Below are 20,664 nucleotides of genomic sequence, written 5' to 3' on the forward strand. Positions count from 1 at the left end.
GGGAACGTTCTGAAAAGTATCCAAAAGTTCTGCGCCGCGCGCGCGCAAAAAGGAAAAAAAAAAAAAAAAAACGGGCACAACCCCCCACCACTCTGGGCGTTGCGAGTCCCGACCTCGCCACTCCAGCTGCACCTCCGGCTGCAGCGCGTACGCCTCCTGCGCCTCCTTCTCGGGAGCCTTGCCGTCGGCTGGGTGCTCCCCTTGCAGCCACCGGAGAGTCCCTGCGCTTCTCCTTGGGGCACCATGCCCAACGACGACGCATACAGCAAGCCTTCGCCACCGTCGGAAGCCCCGCACGCCCCTGGGGCACCACCGCAGGGCAAGGCCGGGGGCTTCGGCAAAGCGGCCGGGGGCTTCGGCAAAGCGGCCGGGGCGCTGCTCGGGACCACGGGCGGCGCGGGCGCCGGGGGCAGCGGCGGCTTTGGCGGCTCAGGCTCGGGGGCGTCGGGCATGGGCGCCGCCGCGAGCAAGAAGTCCCCGCGGCTGCCCAAGTGCGCGCGGTGCAGGAACCACGGCTACGCGTCGCCGCTCAAGGGCCACAAACGCTTCTGCATGTGGCGGGACTGCCAGTGCAAGAAATGCAACCTGATCGCAGAGAGACAGCGCGTGATGGCCGCGCAGGTGAGTGCGGGCGCCCCGGAACCGGGGTTCAGCCCGGAACTTTTTGGGTAAAGCCCTTCGGACCAGGCGGGCGCCACGCGAGGCGCGGGTTCGGGAAGAAGGCGGCGGTGCTTCCCGAGAGCCGCGGCGCGCTCGGGGCCCGGGCTCCCAGCCACGTGCGGACGCCGCTCTCGGAGGGCCGGGACTCCTCTCCGATCCCGCAGACGGAGCAGGGAGGTGCGGGGTTTGCTCCGGCGGCTCCGGATCCTTGACCCCTCCCTCCAGCAGGAGTTGTGGGGTTCGCCCCCTCGGGGGTCCCGGGGGTCCCGGGGATCCCCAGGATGTTTGATTTCCCTTTCAGAGCTGAGAGTTGCGGGGTTCGCACTGCTGGGGAAGGGTCCCCGGGATCTTCGACCCCGCTTCTGGCAGAGAGTTTAGCGGTTTGCGCCTTCTGGGGTCCCCGGGATCTCTGACCTCGCTCTCTGAGCAGAGTTGGGGGGTTTGCCCCCTCGTGGTTCAGTGGGATCCCTGACTCCGCCTCGAGCAGGGAGGTGCGCTTATATTAGAGAGGGTGCCCGCTCTGGCTACTGGTTAGGGCGAAGCGGAGACCCGGCTGGCTGCTGCTTATCCGCATAACGCGTCGAGAGGCTTTGTTTTTCTGGAAAAGGCGCTGTAACGGACGCCAGCGTGGCGTGGTCCTCGTTGTGCTCTTGGCGCACTTTTCGTATTCGCCCCGGTGGGTCCAGGTTGAGTGTCTCAGCCATTTTGAGCACTACGGAAATTTCATTAGCCTTTTAAAATTTGCTGTCTCCACCGAAGTTATTAAAGTACAAATTACTTTGAGTGTGTTTTAAAACACACCTAAGAATTTTTTTAAATCTACGCAGAGGAGTAAATGCAAGAATTTGAGGTTTTGTTCATGGAGTGTGTTAGTTTTTTAAAGCGTCCTAAGCTGGGCAGTAATTTAGCACCTTCACGGAAATAGTTAACGTCGTTGGTATCCGAAAATGAGTTTTAGAAGAGAATAATATACATTCTTTCCCGCTAAAAGTTGTTTCATACTTTTAAAACAAGTTATTTAAAATGAAAAGGTACCAAAGAAATGTTTACTACGTGCTGCTTTTGGTTAGGAATGGGTAAATACCCCCCACTGAAAATGATTTAGGTAAGATCCTTGAACAGGAGTGCACAAATGCTTAGAGATCATACTTTTTATGTACATCCAATTTTGAAATGTTTTAAACTAGATATATTTTGGCTTCACAGATTGCGAGTGCACTCACGGAAATATAGGTTGTTTTACTGAGTTTCTTTATAGATTTTTATCTTAATCTGTAATGGATGAAAAGAATACACTGAGTGTAGCATTAAAATGCATCACAATGAGTTTACTGAAAAAAAATACTTATGGACATTTAAATTGTATTTGTAGGTGCAAAAGTTTTCTGAACATTTAGCTGTTGGCTTTAATATTTAGTATGGAGAGTATGCTTGGGAGGGGAATTGTCCTCAAAATGTAATAAAAATATATATCCAAGTAGGGCCATTAATTTTGAATAAGCTGTATTAGTAGGCGTACTAACTTGGAAGGAGGATGTTTGCTTTATTAAAAACAAAAGCAACTCAAGATTACTTTTATAGTATGAAATTTCACTATTTTCCACACCAGAAGGCTTGTGCTGTGCTAAATGAAATCCTTTAACATTCATGTAACAGGCATTCTAAAATAGTTTGAAATTGATGTTAGATCTGACTCTAAAACAATTGCATTTTAAATCAATTGCCCCACCTTCCCCATTTAAATAACATTTCCTAAGAATGCTTGAGAGGTCTTTGTAAAAGTGTTTTAAGTTTATGGACTATGTAATACCCTGTATGTTTTGTGCATGCATGGGATTCGTGTAAACCAGGGTATAAGTTTGCATTGACATACTTCACAAGTTCATGGGTATTCCTTTAAAAAATTTGTGGTCAAATCTTTAATATTCTGTTCCTAAACTTCTTGGTTAGTAAGAGAAAATTCAAGAATTAAGCTTAATTATGTAATCTTAATTGATTATTCAAGGATTTTTTAAAGTTGAAGACTCCTCTTGTTATGAGTAAAATTACTTCCAAATTAATCAGTTTTCTAAATTTGGACTACGGTATTCCTAAGACAATGTGTAAATTGTAGTTGTGTTTCTGGTTTACCATTTTGATTTCAACTTTTGGCTTGTATTTGGGCCTCTGAGGTACAGGTGCTTCCCTTTCTCATGTCATTATTACCAATGGTCAGTTTCAACAGAAAGTCTCCATTTTTGTTATTTGTAGTAAGCCAAAATAGAATTTATTTTCCTGACACCTCTTTTTTCAACCTTAAACAATGTTATTTAAAAGAAGAGGGACCATGAGGAGTGTCTTAGGTATGCTGGGTCCTTTCCAGGCCCCACTTGCATCTCCTTCCCTCTTGCCTGGAATATCAAACGTGTCCTCTCCCTTTCTCTCCACCTCCAGCCTCTCTCTCCTGAGACTCCAGCGCAGTATTCCAGCCCCCTTTTCCCCATTACTTCTGTATGTGCTCCCTCCCCCACAGAGAACAGGGCTCCGCAAGGTTTCCCGAGCAGCCCCTGCCTTCCCTGCCTACCCTGCTCCCTTATTCTGGGTTGTTCTGCCCCTTCATCCTTGCCCGTCAAGCCCCACTCATCCTATTCTTAAAGGCCCTGTTCCAGTACCACCTGCAGCTTATAGTTACACTTAAAGCCATATCTGCCTGAGTTTCTTCTGGAGGATCCGTGTATGCCTGTCCTGTGGTGTTTACCACGTTTTGTCTTGAGTTGCAGTTGCATGTTTGCCTGTTTCCTGCTTCTCCTTTTAAACAGTGAGTACCTTGGGATCTAATCTAACCTTACTGTATCTTGCTGGTCGCTGTTCCCAGTACAGCCGCCTTTGACACATCTGTGGAAGAAAAGAGTGAGTGATCCCATTCTCCTTCCTTCCTAGTCTGTCAGTGCTGGCTTCTCCTCATGTTGAATGCCTCTGCTGACTCCGCAGCTTCTCCTCATCCAGCCTTTCCCGCCGCTCTACATACTCACTTGTTTAAGGGACATTTTTTGAGTGCTTTTACTGTGGGCCAGGGACTCTGGCTCGAAACCATTTCTCAGCTTTGGCTGCATCTCAGAGTTACCTGCGTAGCTTTAAAAAGCAAGGAGGGATTCACCCTGGGGTGGGTGGGGCTTCCGTGGCTTTGGCAAAGCTGCACTGAGTGACTCTGGGGTGCTGGAGGGTGACTCACTGCCCTGTGCTTCCAGGTGGCCCTGAGACGGCAGCAGGCCCAAGAGGAGGAATTGGGCATCAGCCACCCCATCCCGCTGCCCAGCGCGGCTGAGCTACTCGTCAAGAGGGAGAACGACAGCAGCACCCCATGCCTGATGACTGAGGGCAGCAGCACCTTGCAGCCCCCGCCGGCCAGCACCCCGACCACGGCAGCGCCAGGTAACCCTGTGGCTGGGATGGAGGGCTGAAAGGCGTAGAGTCTCGGGAAGGTCCTGAGCCCCAAAGCACATTCAGAGCTGAGAGGTTTCTTAAAAGATCCTCCCTTCTGAAGGTCTGTTTTTGATGGCCTCACAAAGGAGGTGGGCCTGAATTCTGAAACCAGAAGTTTGACGACTTCACTTTTCTGTTGGTTATTTGTCAAGGCTGAATCTGGACAGAGTCAGAATCACAGAATGCCAGAGAAGTGAGAGTCCAGATTTCATCTCAGTCAGCCCCTTCCATTTGTGGGTCCTCTTGGTGGGAGCTAAAGATCCTTGTTTCCTAGAATGAAAGTCCATTTCTCTGGAAAGGACTGCAGTCCATTTGGGGAGAGTGTCTAAAAAAGCCAAATTCTATGTGTCAGCTATCAGTGGATACTGGAATTGAGGCAAGGCGTGTCCATTGGCTTAAATTCTCTCCCATGTACTAAGATTATACCAGGGGCTGCATGTATGCTGATTCATTTCATTTCATTCTTAGAAAGAGGTATTAATCCCATTTTATACCATGGGAAAATTGAGGTATAAACATTTTAAGTGACTGGCTACATCTGAAGAACTAGAAAGTGTCTGAATTGGTCCATCTGTCTTCAGAGCTCACTATGCTTACTGCACTGGGTCTCCAAATTACCTCAAGAATTATGGTATTCTAGAGCTGCAGTGTCCAGTATGGAAACCCTTAGCCACATTTGGCTATTTAAGTTGATTACAGTGAAATAAAATTAAAATATTCATGGAAAGAAGATATACAAATGGTCAAAAGCCCAAGGAAAGATGCTTGATATCATTAGTCATTAGAGAAATGCAAATCAAAACTATAATGAGATACCACCTCACACCCATTAGGATGACTACTATCAAAAAAACAGAAAATAACAATATTGGTGAGGATGTGGAGAAATTGGAGCTTTTGTGCACAGTTGGTAGGAATGTAAAATGGTACAGCTGCTATGGAAAACAGTATGGTGGTTTCTCAAAAATTAAAAATAGAATTACCACATGATCCAGCCATTCTACTTCTGAGTACATACCCAAAAGAATAGAAAACAGCGTCTTAAAGAGATATTTATATATCCGTGTTCATAGCGGCATTATTCACAATAGCTAAAATGTGGAAGCAACTCAAGTGTCCACTGACAGATGAATGGTAAGCACGATGTGGTAAAAAATTACTTAGCCTTGAAAAGGAGGGAAATTTTGACACATGCTACAACGTGGATGAACCTTGAGGACATTACGCTAAGTGAAACAAGCCAGTCACAGAAACACAAATACTGTATGATTCCACTTATACTTAGAGTAGTCAAAATCAGAGAGACAGAAGGTAGAATGGTGGTTGTCAGGGGCTGGGGGCAGGGGGGAGTAGAGAGTTATTGTTTCATGAGTATAGGGTTTCAGTTTTACAAGATGGAAAGAGCTATGGAGATGGATGGTGGTGATGGTTGCACAACATTATGAATGTAGTTAATACCACTGAACTGTGCACTTAAAGATGGTTAAGATGGTAAATTTCATGTTGCGTGTATTTTAACCACAAGAAAACATAAAATTAAAAAATTTAAACATTTAATTCCTCAGTTGCACTAACCATATTTCAGGTGCTCAACAGGCACATATATAGCTAAGGCCTGCCATATTGGAAAGTGTGCATTTCCATTTCTCAAAAAGTTCTATTTAATGGCACTGGTGTAGAATTCAGGGGCTCTAAGAAATCCACCAGACAAAGATCTGTGACATCCTGTTGGCAAATGAAGACATATATTTCATATTAGACACATGTGCCGAGGTTCACAGAATCTTTTGAGCCTTCTAAGCCTCCATGAAATAGAGCCGTGCAGTGCGGTTCCTCTTAAGTAAGCTTTTCATGAGTTACTCAGTTTGCTGCGCTTAGCCACTGGGCTAAAGTTGTCAGCTGCCTAGCTGTCATTAACTAGCTGTGCAACTTTAGACAAGTCACTTTAGCTCTCTGGTCCTATTGTTTCCTCTTCTCAAAAATGAGGGATGAGGTCTTTGAGGCTTTTGAAGATTCTAGGAGCCTTGACCATTATAAAGAAGAAGGTTAGCGGGCACCAAAGAAGGCAGGTGAGAGATAGACTTGTAATCTCTGCTGCAGGTCGGTGTGTCTGTGTATCTGTCCCTGTGTGTGTTACTGGGGCTACAGATTCTGTAGCTAACGAAGGGAATGGTATTATTTTCTTTTTTTTTTTAGCTCAGTTGCTCATAATGTATATTTACAGCAGTTTCTAAACTTTCCTTTTCTTAAGAAGGAAGGAGTATATCTGTCAGAAATATGATTCCTGCACTTTGGGATTTTAAGCTGTGTGTAAGGTTAATTACCAAATACTACCAGGTCAGGGCAGACCTGGTGGATTCAGCTGGAGGGACTGATAGGGGATGTTCCAGAGGAGTAAAGAGGGGAGTAACTCATTTGATGTTCACACACATCTTATAAAGTAGGAATTATTATTCCTATTTACAGATAAGGAAGCCAGTGGTAAGGAAACTGCCCCAGAATAAAGCTGAATTAAGCTGGGATTCAGCCTAGGTCTGTCTGGTCCCAAAGCCCATGAATTTCTTCACCTGCCTGTGAAGTGAGGCTGTGGGAATAATTGCCGTGTTTCCTTGGAAAATGGACAGTTATGATTAGAGGTTATGGTTTAATTCTCAGAAGGGATTTAGGGCTGATGGGCAAATAGGAACACTGTTAGGGGCAGTGCCATTCTTGGCTGGCATGGAAGGTTGCAGCCACTGGTCTTCACGGGGAGAAATACAGGGACAGGCCCGTGATGGACAAATGTCAACGCTGGGCATTTGGTAGGGAAACACAGGTGAACTTGGTGTAGCCTGCTGTCCCGCATTGCACCTCAGTGGAAGGGGTGTCAGAGTCTGATAGCATACCCCAAGATAGCGAAGCCTTAGAGGAGGATTTCAGGCTAGACGGAGTTCAGAATGACAAAGAAGTTCTCGCAGGGCATTTCAGAGTGGTGATAGGGAAAGTTACAAATAGAAGCAGCAGGGGAGCATGATAGAAGGTTCAGGGTCAAGGAGGATGTGACCAGATTCCCTTCGTTGCTTCTGGTGCTGATAGACCTTGGAGTCATTTTGGAGTCTTGAACCAACACTCCAAGGGAGCGGAGTGTGGAAGCCAGCGGTATGTGTCGCTCCTGTGCTCACGTATGGGCGGGGAGGCTATGCCTGCCCAAGAAAGGTGGGCCAGCTCTTCTTGGTGGGGCAGGAGCCTCGTCCATCATCATTACTCAGGACTTCCACCAAAGCTCTTGAGTTGGGATCATTAACTTCCGGACTGGGCTGGGACTTGAACACGAGAAAAAGAGAAATGCCAGTAGAATTAAACTATGTAATGTAAAGAGGGAGAAAGACAGAAAGGGCAGTGAAGGGGCAGGAGGGAGGGGGGAAGAGAAGGGGAGAGAGAGAGAAGCAGTGACAAGACAGATTGACTAAAGAGTGTTCCTCAAGTCTTATGCAGCACAGTGGGCCCAACTTCCTGCATAGTGTGCTGCCAACAAATATGTAGCTTGTATTAAATTTCCAGAGATAAGGATTTCTTTAAAATAACATTTAACTTTATGCACGTAAACGGTAAACATTTATAGAGTACAAAACACATTCAACGAATGTGTTCCAATCCAATCCCAATCTCTTTGTTATCCCAGGATTGATTACAAGCTGCATGTGCACGCTTGTGTGTCTGTTTATCGTTTTCATATGTGTGTATGTGTATATATAATTTTTATATTTAACATATTGGGAGTGTATTGTTCCCACTCGTGTGTAGTTTTTATTTTTTTCATTTAAAACTGGAATTTTTTAATCGCCTAGTATTCCATTATATCGATGTGGAAGGCTTGGATTTGCAGTTACCTCGTGAGAGGTTGTAGCAGTTGTCATGGGATAGTGCAGCCCACCAACCTGGCTTCCACAGAGGCGGGTTGCTCACCTTCTCTTTCACACACCTGATGTTGAGTGTCTGCAAGGGCAGTGGTTTAGTGAAGTCCAGCAGATGTTTATGTCCTTGAGGCTTCTTCGTTATCTCCTTTTGGCTCCTGGAAGTGCCAAAAGTGAGAGTGAGAAATGCCCGAGAATTATTGCTGAGATTACTGGCCGAGTTCTAAGGCCACTGTGAAGGAAATTGGGTTTACCAAGCTGTTGTTTGATCTCTTGGCGAGCTGATGCCTCTGAGTAGGATAACACCTTAAAAGAAAGTCTCTACGATCCTTAGCCAAAGATTGGCTAAGATGGATCAAAACACTGCCTGACGATTCCTCCCACAATGGGTATAAAATATTTTTGTTGTTATTTTCATCTGTGATTGCGGGTGTTACTGTGAAGGAACAGCGTTTTGAAGAAATGCCCTATTCATTGCTGTCTCTTATACTGGCAGGATCAGATATGCTAACAGGTGCTGTATCGATTAGCAAATGGTTTCTTCCCAGCCGTTTTGGGTCACCTGGAAAAAAGGGTGAGCACTTTCGGTTATAAATGACAGTGAATTAATAGCAACTTCAGCATTATTTCTGTGGTTTTACTTTTTAAATTTTAGCTTCTTAGATATATATTTTTTGTTTTGAAAGTTATCAACTGACTTAAAAAATCTCATAGGCATTCCTCCTCTCTGAAATTTGGGTTCCTCGTTTTATTTTATATTCTGCTTTTCCTTCAGCCTCCTATGCAGCAAGTAGAATACCATTTTATCCAGTGCTCACGCTGAGGTCCACATAGTTCTCTGCCTCTCCTTTTCTGTGCAGGGCTGTCAGATGAAGGGCTGCATTGTAGAGAATTCGGTTCTGCATACGTGTCCTTTGTAAGTAAGGACCTGAATGTTATCTCTTGGGGCCTCCCTTCTGGAGCACCCTGGGCTTCCACACACACTCACGTTCGCACTCCTCCACATCAAGCCGCCTCCTGCCATCTCAGGCCTCCCCCCAGCGCCCACGGCCTGCTTTCACTCACCTTTCCCCCGTTGGAAGGGTCAGCCAGGTCTGCATCTGATAATGGCGGGACCCCCTCCTTCACTTCTCTTCTTTAGCAGTAATTCCACTTCAGCACAGAGAGAGAGCTCATGCCGGTAGGGCACACGCGCTGTCCTGGTTATGTGCCTTCGAAGGGCTTAAATGCTTTACAAACATGCAGTGTGGTAGTTTAAAAATGGAATAATGTCCCCATGCAGTTTTTACCAGTAAGAAACGTGACTGAGGAGCTAACAATTGAAGATGTTGAATTAAGTTTCTTAAAAATAAACTTTATTTATTGGAAAAGTTACAGATTTACAGCAAAATTGAGAGGAAGGTACGGAGATTTCCCATACACCCCTGCCCGCACACATGCACACCTCCCCCATTATCAGCATCCCCCGCCAGAGGTACATTTGTTACAATTGATGACCCACATGGACACAGCGTAATCACCCAGAGTCCATAGTTTACATTAGGGTTCACTGTTGGCGTTGTACATTCTGTGAGTTTAGAGAAATTAATGATGACGTGTGTCCATCATTATAGTAGCACACAGACTAGTTTTGCTGCCCTAGAATCTTCTGTGGAGTTATTTAAATTTGAAATATTTCAATTTTTATCTTTGCAGTTTTCCATGTTGTACAGAAAGAAGCATTTCAAATGAAACACCAAAACATTTTATCCAGGTTAGTTTGAGAGTTGATATTTGGAGGATTCTGGCTACTTACATGAGATGAGCTCCATTTGATTTTAGACAGAGCTCTCAATTTCAAGTAGAACAAAGGATGTAGAGATTAGGTTTAAAAAGGCCTTCAGATAAAAGCATTCCCCAATTTTACGTTCAGAGTCAAAGAAGTTTCCAGGATGTTTAACAAAACAAATCTCCTTAAACTGAAGCAAGATTTGGAGGCTTGAATGAAAGGAAACACTTAAGATTAATATTACTGACCATTTTGATAGCCTAGTGTTTTAAATAGCATCTCAGTCAATTTTATTTATTCCAAGGGAAGTCTCTGCTTATGTGTCAAATATAGCAGTTAACCGACCTGATAGAAATTCTCTGTAGACAGTATTTCTGTAAAGAAGTTAAAACGACAAAGTACGTAGGAAGTAACCTACTGGTCTACCTTGGCTAGAAAGGAAATTTGGAAAACAACTAGACCCACCAAAAAAGGTAAATACAGGGTTTAAAGTCACAAATTAGTTTTTTTAAATTGAAGTATAGTTGCCTTACAATATATGTATTTATTTATTTATTTATTTTTGGCTGCTTTGGGTCTTCGTTGCTGTGCACGGGCTTTCTCTAGTTGCGGCGAGCAGGGGCTACTCTTCGTTGCGGTGCGCGGGCTTCTCATTGCAGTGGCTTCTCTTGTTGCGGAGCACGGGCTCTAGGCGCGCAGGCTTCAGTAGTTGTGGCACGCGGGCTCAGTAGTTGTGGCTCGCAGGCTCCAGAGCGCAGGCTCAGTAGTTGTGGCGCATGGTCCCAGTTGCTCCACGGCATGTGGGATCTTCCAGGACCAGGGTTTGAACCTGTGTCCCCTGCATTGGCAGGCGGTTTCCTAACCACTGCGCCACCAGGGAAGCCCTTGACTTACAATATTATTAATTTCAGGTGTACAACATATTTTTATAGATTATACTCCATTTAAAGTTATTACAAAATAGTGGCTATATTTTCCTGTGCTGTACAATAACAACTTAGTTTTATAACAGCATATGTAAAAGACAAAGAAACATTTGATTGGTTTACACCTCTGTCTGCTTTGTGAAAGTGTAATCTTAAGGGCAGGGACTGCATTTTTTATTCATCATGTACTCATGTGCATAGTACAGTACCCGGCTTTGTAGCATGTGGTCAGTAAACCTTCGCTGAATAAATGAATAGTGATGGTTAAATTTGAAGTTGTGTTTTAAAACACTCTGTTAGTGATCATGAACCCACCTGCAGATATCAGAGTAAAATCACTGATGTTCAATCTGCATTTTTTGTGATATTTTTTAAATGTATCTAAATTTTTTAAATGGCTAAAAATTCAAACGTAGTTTAACAGCCTAAGGTGAAATTCATATACTATACACTTCATCTACTTAAAGTGTACAATTCAGTGTTTTCTGGTAAATTCTCAGAGCTGTGCCACCGTCCCTGGAATCTAGTTGCGAAACATTTTTATCTCCTCCTAAAAGAAACTCTGTACCATTAGTAGTCACTCTCCATCTGCTCCCACACTGGGGTCATAGGCGACCTCTTTAACTTAGCCTCAGGTTTGCAAGGTTTACCCCTGTTGTAGTATGTATTTATTATTCCTTTTTTAAAACTAAATAATATTCCATTATACGGATAAATCATATTTTGGTTTTTTTCAGATGATGGACTTTTGGGTTGCTTATGCTTTTTGGCTATTATGAGTAATGCTTCCATCACATTTTGGTACCAGTTTTTGTATGAATATATGTTTTATTCTCTGGGGTATATATTAAAGAGTGGAATTGCTGAGTCATACAGTAACACTATGTTTAACCTTTTGAGGAACTGTCACAGTATTTTCCAAAGAGGCTGCACTATTTTACTACATTCCCACCAGCAGTATGTGAGGGCTCCAGAAGATTCGTACTGAAATTTTTTAGAATTAAAAGGTAAGATGCCTTCATCCTGGCAAACACTAAAGATATAAAACCCAGTCAGTGTCTTTTTGATGACCAGAAGTTTAGATCATGGAGGATTTTCTAGGTTTGCTTTATATTATCACTAGAAATATGTTAATATTCAGTCTTTTAAAAATTTCCTCTTTTCCCTCATTATCACATATACTTTGTAGTGAGAGGAATAGTGTTTGAGGAATTAAACCATAGAGGGACCTGGTGACAGATTTTCTTTGTTGTGTTATTGGCCCGTAGAAAACATTGGTTTGTTTCTGAAGGGCTTAAGCAACTTTTTAGACCTTGGGTGACAAGCATTTCCTCAGAACAAGGGAGAAGGAATTCTCTTGCCCTAGAAACTTGGCAAGAATAATTTTTATCTTTGGATTTCTGAAAATGGAAAACCGCCATCACTCCTGTGGAAAATAGAAGAGAAAACCCGAGAGCTGATGAGAATAGACAGCTGTTCTTCACGTTGCCAGTTGGAAGAGGGTAGTTCATAGACTGTCTCAGAATTTACTGCCATAGTTATTCATAGCATTGGAAAACATTTTTAGGTGGTGGGTGACACTAGGTATCACTGTAGTGCTGTACAGCCTTGTGTTTGCTGCCGTAGGAGACTTTTGGAATGTCAGAAGGCTCATCTGTGTCATCAGTTTCTCTTACCTGCTCCACTGTGTCCCCTGGAGTCCTTGACCCTCGGGTTCCTGGTTATCTGCTGGTTCAGGGATCCTGTCCGTTGACCACCCCCTCAGCCACCCACTATTCTTTGGATCTCGTGGATGCCCTTCTGTCCTATCTGTTGTTTTATTAGCTATCTTATTTTTAAAAGATTTTATTGTGGTAAAATATGCCTAACATAAAATGGACCATTTTAACTGTTTTTAAGTGCACAGTTCAGTGGCATTAAGTACCTTCACAGTGTTGTTCAACCATCACCACCATCCATCTCCGGGACTTGTTTCATCTTCCCAAACTGAAACACTAAACCCACTGAGTGATAACTCCCCATTCTCTCCCTCTCATTAACTTTTGGCTAAGGACAGCCTCCTCTGCTAATCCGCCTTTCTTGGCATTTGGAATCACCTGTAGACTCACATGAGATGATTCCTTTTATCTCGTCAACATCTGTTTTTTTCCTCTTACTTCTTCCCCCAGGCCCGCAATTTTTGCTTCATTGCTGACTTCTCTCTTTGTTCTATAGGCTAGTCTAATTTGTGCCTCTGGGGTAATGAGGACTCTGAAGTTGCTTAAAGGGCTGAGGTTAGTAGGGAAGGGGGCCCAGGGTAAGGCCAGCTGCCACCTGATGTGGGATACTGTGAATTCTGTACCTCTGCCAGGTGATCTGGACTCTGAGCCTAGGGGTGCTCTGTGTTGTGCCATGAAGCCAAGGGAGCGGAGTGAGGGTACCTCTGGGCCCCCTGGGGCTCTGGCTGCTGTCTCACTGGTTCTTGACTTGTCAGGGTTCCTTTTGCCTTGGTTACAAGCAACTCTGTAAGTGCGGGTCTGAATTTGTCTCAGCCTCAAGGTGTCTTACTTTTCAGCTTATAAAAAAATTCCCGGGCTTCCCTGGTGGCGCAGTGGTTGAGAATCTGCCTGCCAATGCAGGGGACACGGGTTCGAGCCCTGGTCTGGGAAGATCCCAGATCCCGCGGAGCAACTAGGCCCGTGAGCCACAACTACTGAGCCTGCGCGTCTGGAGCCTGTGCTCCGCAACAAGAGAGGCCGCGATAGTGAGAGGCCCGCACACCGCAATGAAGAGTGGCTCCCGCTTGCCACAACTAGAGAAAGCCCTCGCACAGAAACGAAGACCCAACACAGCCAAAAATAATACATTAAAAAAAAAAAATTCCCCTAAGAAAATTCACATAAATATTGCTCACAAATTACATTGCAAACCCAGTTTCCTCTGGTCTCTTAGGTCTGTTAGTAGACTTCACAATCACGAACCCAGTCTTAGTGTACGGTACCACTGAGCATGCATTTCAGAAAAAAAATGCACAAGAAACTCTTAAAGTAGACTATAAACAGCTGGTTTGTTGTCAGAAGAAAATACTGATTCAGTATTCTAGTAATAGCACATTTTCTGATGTTTATTGGAAGTGAGAGTTCTCGGGTATTGCTTCAGCCACCCAATGTCAGCCCAGTCCAGTGTATACTAACAGCTGACTCTTGGTATTGATCTCAGCACTTATAAAACTACTCCCTATTTTTACATCACCCTTTAACTCTGATCCTGAGGTCGGGGGGTTTATCTAAAATACAGTATGTACATTAATTCAGGGAAGCAGATTAGATTCATCAAATACTAATAACTGTTTGCTGAACTGACTTGAATTCATCTTTGCTGGTGAGTCTGCTGTCTGGGCCAGAGTCCCTCCCTCCCTTTTTCCCTTTCTTCCATCTGTGTTTCTATTTTATTTTTCGTTTATTCAACAAATATTCGTTGTATGACTGCATTGGGTCAGACCCTTTTCCAGGCATGAGGTATACAGCAGTGCCTAAAACGTCTGTCTCGTGGATCTTACATGTCCAACAAGGGAGACAGTGGATAATCAGGTACAGCAGTGAGTGAGCAAGATGCTTTCAGAAAGTGATGAGCACTGTGGAGACAGAGTGATAAGATGCGTGTGTCTGGAGGGGTCGCGGCTGTCGACATGGTGGTTAGGGAAAGAGGGCCTCTCTAAGGAGATTAAATCCGAGCTAGTCCCAAGGGACAATGAACCATTGCAGTCAAGGTCTGGGGGAAGAGCCTTCCAGGCAGGAGGCACAGCAAGGTGAGACAGCGCTTAGAGCAGGAAGCAGACCAGTGTGATCGGTGCTGTGAGCAAGGGTGACATCACTGGGGGCTGCAACTTGCTGCCTTGCAGGCCAGGGAAGGAGTTGGAATTTTATGGTGAGTGCGACGGGAAGTCATTGGAGTGTTGAAGCAGTGAATGCTGTGATCTGATTTACTCTTTTCAAAGGTCTCTGCTGCTGTGTGGAGTGTAGTTTGAAGGGGGAGCAAAGCAAAGACCGTACAGTTGCGCAGGCAGAGGGGTGCTGCTTGCACTGGGGTGGTGACAGTAGAGACGGAAAGAAATCGTAGGACAGGAGGTCTATTTTAAGGTAATTTTGGTAGATGGTGTCCACGGCACTTCCTCCAGAGAGCTGCTGCCACGGCATTGCCAGTGCTAGGTGGCCATGGGGGCTTTACCAGTCTGAAAGGTAAAACGCTGTACGTGGGTGCGGTCAACAGAACAATGGCCCCCAGAGAGGGCTACACTCTGGCTCCTGGGGCCTGTGAAGGTGTAACCTTCGTGGCAAAAGGAACTTTGCAGATGTGATGAAGTCAGGGATCTGGAGGTGGGGAGGTGATCCTGGATTCCAGGTGGACCCATTCTAATGGCCTGAATCCTTGGACGTGGAGAACCTTTCCCAGCTGCCCCAGAGATGTCACAACAGAAGATGCTGGGAAGTTTCAAAGCTGGAAAAAGACTTGACCGCTGTTGCTGGCTTCGAAGATGGAGGAAGGGGGCGATGAGGCAAAGATTTCAGGAGTTCTCTAGAAGCTTGGAACAGCCCTCTGCCCAGTTAACACCTTGATTTTAGCCTGGAGAGACCTGACTCAGACGATGGGCCAACAAAACTGTAAGATAATAAATTTGCATTGTTTTAAGCCGCTAGATTTATGGCAGTTTGTCATACAGCAATAGAAAACAAATACGGTTGATATAGTTTATATTCCCCTTTTCCTTTGTTAGTGAGACTGAAATCTTTTCATATGTTAAAGGACCATTTATGTTTTTTCTGTGAGCCATCTGTGTATGTCTTTTGCTCATTTTTTAAATTGAATCCCCTCTCCCCTATCTTGAAGTTCCTTATTTACTGTGGAGATTGGCCCTTTGTGATATGAGCTGCAGTTTCCCCCCACTGTTTGGTATTTCAAGCCGGGAGACTAGCTGAGACTAGCTCTGGACAGGCTGCAGAGGCCAGGAGCCCGACGACTGGCCCTGGTCACTGTCCTCTGTGGACAGGTGGGGGAGCCTGTGGCTTGTCTGGTCCCCCATCAGCAGACCAGAGCCAAGTGGACCTGACATGTTCTGCACACTCTTCCAACCTCTGTCCTCATTCCAGTATAACCGTGGGCAGAGCTCAAGTTAAGCTAATGGCCTCAGTGATTGAACCATTTCACACTCATGTCTGGTGCTGTGGTCTAGAGGTTCCAGTATTACTGTTTGGTATATGATAAGCCAGCTGAGGAATGGGATACACTCTCCATTCAGATATTCTGGTTACTGGAGACTAATCTTATTCTTACCAGTGTTACGTGAAGTTATCGATAGAATGCACGTTACCCATCAACCCCTTCAAAATGATTTTACTGCTTCTTTGGTTGATGTTGAACACGTTCAGGGTTGTGCTTCCCCCAGGGTGAGGGTTAGTTGTTAGTACCGATTTCCAGATTAGTTAACAGATCAACCAGTCTTATTAGTGCCAAATTTCCCCCTGAGAGAATGGTATGTGATAGTAGAAGCTTGATCAAAGGTCTTGAAGATTGAAGACACCTGGAAACAGTTTTGCTTTTTTTTTTTTTTTTAATTTTATTTATTTATTTATTTATTTATGGCTGTGTTGGGACTTCGTCTCTGTGCGAGGGCTTTCTCTAGTTGCGGCGAGCGGGGGCCACTCTTCATCGCGGTGCGCGGGCCTCTCACTATCGCGGCCTCTCTTGTTGCGGAGCACAGGCTCCAGACGCGCAGGCTCAGTAGTTGTGGCTCATGGGCCCAGCTGCTCCGTGGCATGTGGGATCTTCCCAGACCAGGGCTCGAACCCGTGTCCCCTGCATTGGCAGGCAGGTTCTCAACCACTGCGCCACCAGGGAAGCCCAGTTTTGCTTTTATCTGGTTAACTTTATACCTGGGGAGGAAGCTCCATGTCACTGAAAGAACCTAAGATTTAGAGTCCAAAGACCTGCCTGTTACTCATCACCTCTCCAATTTTGAGCAGTTCACTTAATTTCTGTGAGTGTCTGTTTCCTCATTTGTGAAATGGATAAAATAATATTGCCTGCTCAGTTTATCTTGCAGAATCAGTGTGGTGCTCAACTAAGATTTTAACGTGAAAATTCTTTGTAAACCATGACGAAGTACAGAAACATGCCATCAAACTCAAGTTTCAGATACTAAAATGAGGAACAGAGGAATGAGTCTGGATATGATCTACCCTATAGCCATAAACTAGGTGTTTTTTTTTGTTTCTTTCCTTTTTTTTTTTTCCCCCTCAAAAATCAAGCTACCTGACATAAGAATTGTGTCTCTGGGTAAGGAGTACATAACCCGTCACAGTTCCCCTACCCCAGGCCACACTCCAGCAGCCAGGAATCTCCAAGGCGCATCTTAAGACTCACACATCAGAGTATGAGTAAGCTTTCCCCTTCTTTTCTTGGCCTTGCTTTTCTTTTTGTTTTATTAGTTGTACTGACATGTGTCTTTAGTGTTAGCCATCTCTTATCCTTTCTAAAGGGAGTAGGGAGTGTTGGATAACCACACAGATACCCAGGACTCTGAGATGAGGAAGTTACCTTCAGCAAAACAGGTAACACACTGTCTGTATCTTGTTCCCCTCACAGTTTGGACAGAAGCCACACGATTTAGAGACCTTGGGCCCTGCGTGTCAGATGAAGAAGCAGGCGCGTCAGCCCAGACCTGGTGGGGGAGGGGAGGGGAGCCACAAGGACACAGTTCTAATACCTTCATATCGAATGCAGTGGATGGGAAGGAATTAACAAGCAGGAGCAATGTGCATGGTGCAGAATTCCTCATTAGCAAGTTGGAACGTGTCAGTGGCTGTCCCATGGCATCCTACCCCAGGAGCTGCTGCCTCGTGGAGCCCCGGCCTCCACTGGGTGAGGCTGGTGGTCACCTCCCTTATCCCTCTCTCCCTCGTTTTTATCTGAGAGATGGAATTATTGAGTTACAGGGGAAAAGGAGGAAGAAGCACATCAAAGAATTTTCTGGTGGCTTTTGAATAAGGGGCCTTATTGGCTTAGGGCTGTTAGCTTTGGGTGTGCTGTTTTCATCATGAAGTGCCTGGGGTTTGTTTTTCTCTAAAAGACGTAGATAAACTAGAGAGACTCTAGGGGAAGGGCAACAAAAATGATGTATGGCTTGGAGAGAAGGAGAATAACAGTCTATAAATATTTGAGAGGTAATATACAAAGAGGGAGAGAGATTATTTACAGCAATGGAGAGGAGTTTGACAGGGAACAAAAGCTTGCATCTAGGAGCAGGGGAGAATTGGGTAGAACTGAAGAAACAGAGCATAGTAAGGGTGATTAAGCAAAGAAATGTAATTCTCACACTAGTTTGCGTTGCCAGGAGCTAGTGTGGCAGGAATAAGGGGTGTTTCTCAGACTGAGGATCCACGCACGATTGTGAATAATGTTTTCTAATTCCTGTGTGTGAAGGGAGAGAGTGGGCAGTGCTTTATCCTTTGCCATCTGTGTGTGTAGTTTAATTCCCAATTCTTTGGCATTATGTTTTCAGAGGAGGTAATGATTGCAATACTGCTAGCTCTCATTTACTGAGTGTCTGCCTCATGCCAGGTATTGTCTTAGCTGCTTTGTTATTTATATTCTCATTTAATCTCTACAACAACTCTGTAAAATAGGAACTATTTTTCCACTTATAAGGAAGCAGGTTTAATAACATGCTTAAGATCACACGTATTTTAAGTGGTGGAGTTGGGATTCCAACCCGAGTCTGTGACTCACAGCCCATGCTCATGCCCTGTATTGGGCTCCATTACTCTGGTCATGATAGTAAGTTGGGACCCACTAGGTAGCCAGGTTACTAAGCTAGGTGAGAAGTTTGTATCCAGTTACAGAGGTAAGTAAAATAGTTGATGTCCAGAGTTCCTCTTTTTTTTCTTTCCTTGAGATATATTTTCTCAGTATCAGCAAGTTCTGTGTTATTAATATACTCCATTTTGTCGTTCTGTATTTTCAGTTATACCGTAGGCTTTAACCAGCCTTGCAGTTATATAGTGATCTGTTGAATCTCTTGTAAGAAAGAAAATTTGGTAAGTCAGGCATTACCCTTGATCTTAAATGCTAGTTGTAGCAGGGATTCCTTGGCAGTGTTGTGCACTTCCCTTGGCTTTCTGACTCTGATATTTTATAGCGTCCAGTGTATTGATGATTACTAAAAAACAAAACAAAATACACAGAATTAGCTACTCAGAATCTAGGTGAAGAGCTAGGTGTCTGGGTTTTTCCTGTCATTGCAAGAAGACACCAGACCTGGACTGAGAAGACCTGGGTTTACTCGAGACTCCAGCTCCTACCGTGTTCCTCTGTGTGCAGGGCACCTTTCTAAGCCACAGCCAGCTCCTCTGTGGGTCTCAGCCTTGTAGAGTTATTATTGGTAGCCACTGAAAAGTCTATGTAAAGTGCGGAATAAATGAGATATTACAGTGAAAAGTGAACATCATTTGCATTCACAGCTCTTTGCTTGGCTCTGCTCCTCTTGGTTAAAATCTAGGACAGTTAGTAACAGTTAGGACTTTCCAGGAGGTTGACCTTATTCAAAGGGGGCAGTCTCAGATATTTTTGGAGGGTGAAACAGAAAGTGTCAAGTGAGTTTCTACTAACTCCACAACTGTTGCCTCTCCCTTTTGCCCACGGTGCCATGGAATGGAGACCCCACCGAGGTTCCTAGCCAGAGGTGGACAGTATGGGATCCAAAACGTGGCTCAAGCCACTAGCATTTTTCGTTTGCACTCTTCACCTGGCCCATCCTAGTCCTTGTTCTCTGTAGCGAGCACCTTCCCTCTGGAGTTGTGTGCCTTTTGAAAATAAAGAGCTTTTTGCTCTCTGTCCCCGTGCTGTTCACCCAGGAGTGGTCCCTAGTGAATTTCTCTCTGGAGTCATCCCTAGATTACTTTCACTGTAAACTGTAATGATTTTACCCTGGTCATATTTCTCCCAAGGTCTCCTATCTCGGTTACTTGTAAGGCTACTCCTCCCCTCTCTTGTTCTCTTTGATCTTTTATAATTGGCTTAAAACTCTCCATATTTAATCTGCAGTGACTTTGTTTCTCCTCCCTATTTTGGTGTTTTCAGTCCCTGAGAATTTAATAATCTGTTGCTTATTATTTTCTTACTTTTTCTTAGGGTGTCATATTTCCAATTGCACCGTTTAATTGTCTTTTCCCCGTGTCTACATATTTGTTTGATTTTAGCTATTAATGCAAGTCTGCAGTCTGTCTGTAGTTTGACTTGCAATAAATAAAGTCCTACACATTCTAGGACTTTGGTTGGCTTCCTAGTTTCAGACTCAGCTAAACCTGAAGGCACCTCTGTATGGTAATGTCATGAAAAAATGACTCTTCCTACCTTGGAATTAAACAGTTGAGCACCCAGTTAATATAGAAAGAATGAATGAATGAATTCGTCAAGTTTTTGAGAGCTTTCCCTCACAAGTTGGCCTCCTAGGACAAAGGGCTGTGACTGCTCAGCATGTATGAAAGAACAGCTCTGTCACCTGCTCCATGGTTGACTTTTTGGTGAGTCCTTCCTGTGACAGCATCTGCAGTTATCTTTTCAGTAAGCTCAGTTCTTCAGCTGTGAAATCCTTTTAGTCACAGCACTGTAGTCTCTGCTCAGAAGGTCAACTTTACTGCCACTTCTGGGCTGGGTCTAGTCCAGAGATAGAAGAGAACCCCCAGGTGAGTCTCCAGGCTCTGCCTATGTTGTTGTTTCCTGTCTGGGTGTGCAGGGTGGGGACAGACAACTTCATCTTAAAACTTGTACGTTCGTGGGAGTATATGCTTTTTTGTTGGTGGTGTGCAGATAATTACTCTTGCTTTATTGTTGATTTAAAAAAAAAATCTTTATTCTCTGACTTGTCAATCCAGTGTTCTTTCTGTGATGGAAGAAACCTTGAGAAGCACGGGTGAGGCTG

General features: G+C 44.6%; 1 protein-coding gene across 2 annotated transcripts in view; it reads left to right on the forward strand.

The window, feature by feature from the left end:
* The first annotated feature begins 243 nt into the window (after positions 1-243).
* DMRT1 (doublesex and mab-3 related transcription factor 1) overlaps positions 244-20,664 on the forward strand; it is a 111,290-nt gene continuing 90,869 nt past the window's right edge. Inside the window, exons 1-2 of one of the 2 annotated variants that reach the window (XM_061201217.1) lie at positions 244-621; positions 3,888-4,079. In XM_061201217.1, coding sequence (XP_061057200.1) covers positions 244-621; positions 3,888-4,079 — 570 coding nt within the window. The remainder of the gene's footprint in view (positions 622-3,887; positions 4,080-20,664) is intronic. The other variant, XM_061201216.1, reaches the window with a different exon arrangement.

This window comes from Eubalaena glacialis, chromosome 9, assembly GCF_028564815.1.
Source record: "Eubalaena glacialis isolate mEubGla1 chromosome 9, mEubGla1.1.hap2.+ XY, whole genome shotgun sequence".
In the NCBI taxonomy this organism is placed as follows: Eukaryota; Metazoa; Chordata; class Mammalia; order Artiodactyla; family Balaenidae; genus Eubalaena; species Eubalaena glacialis.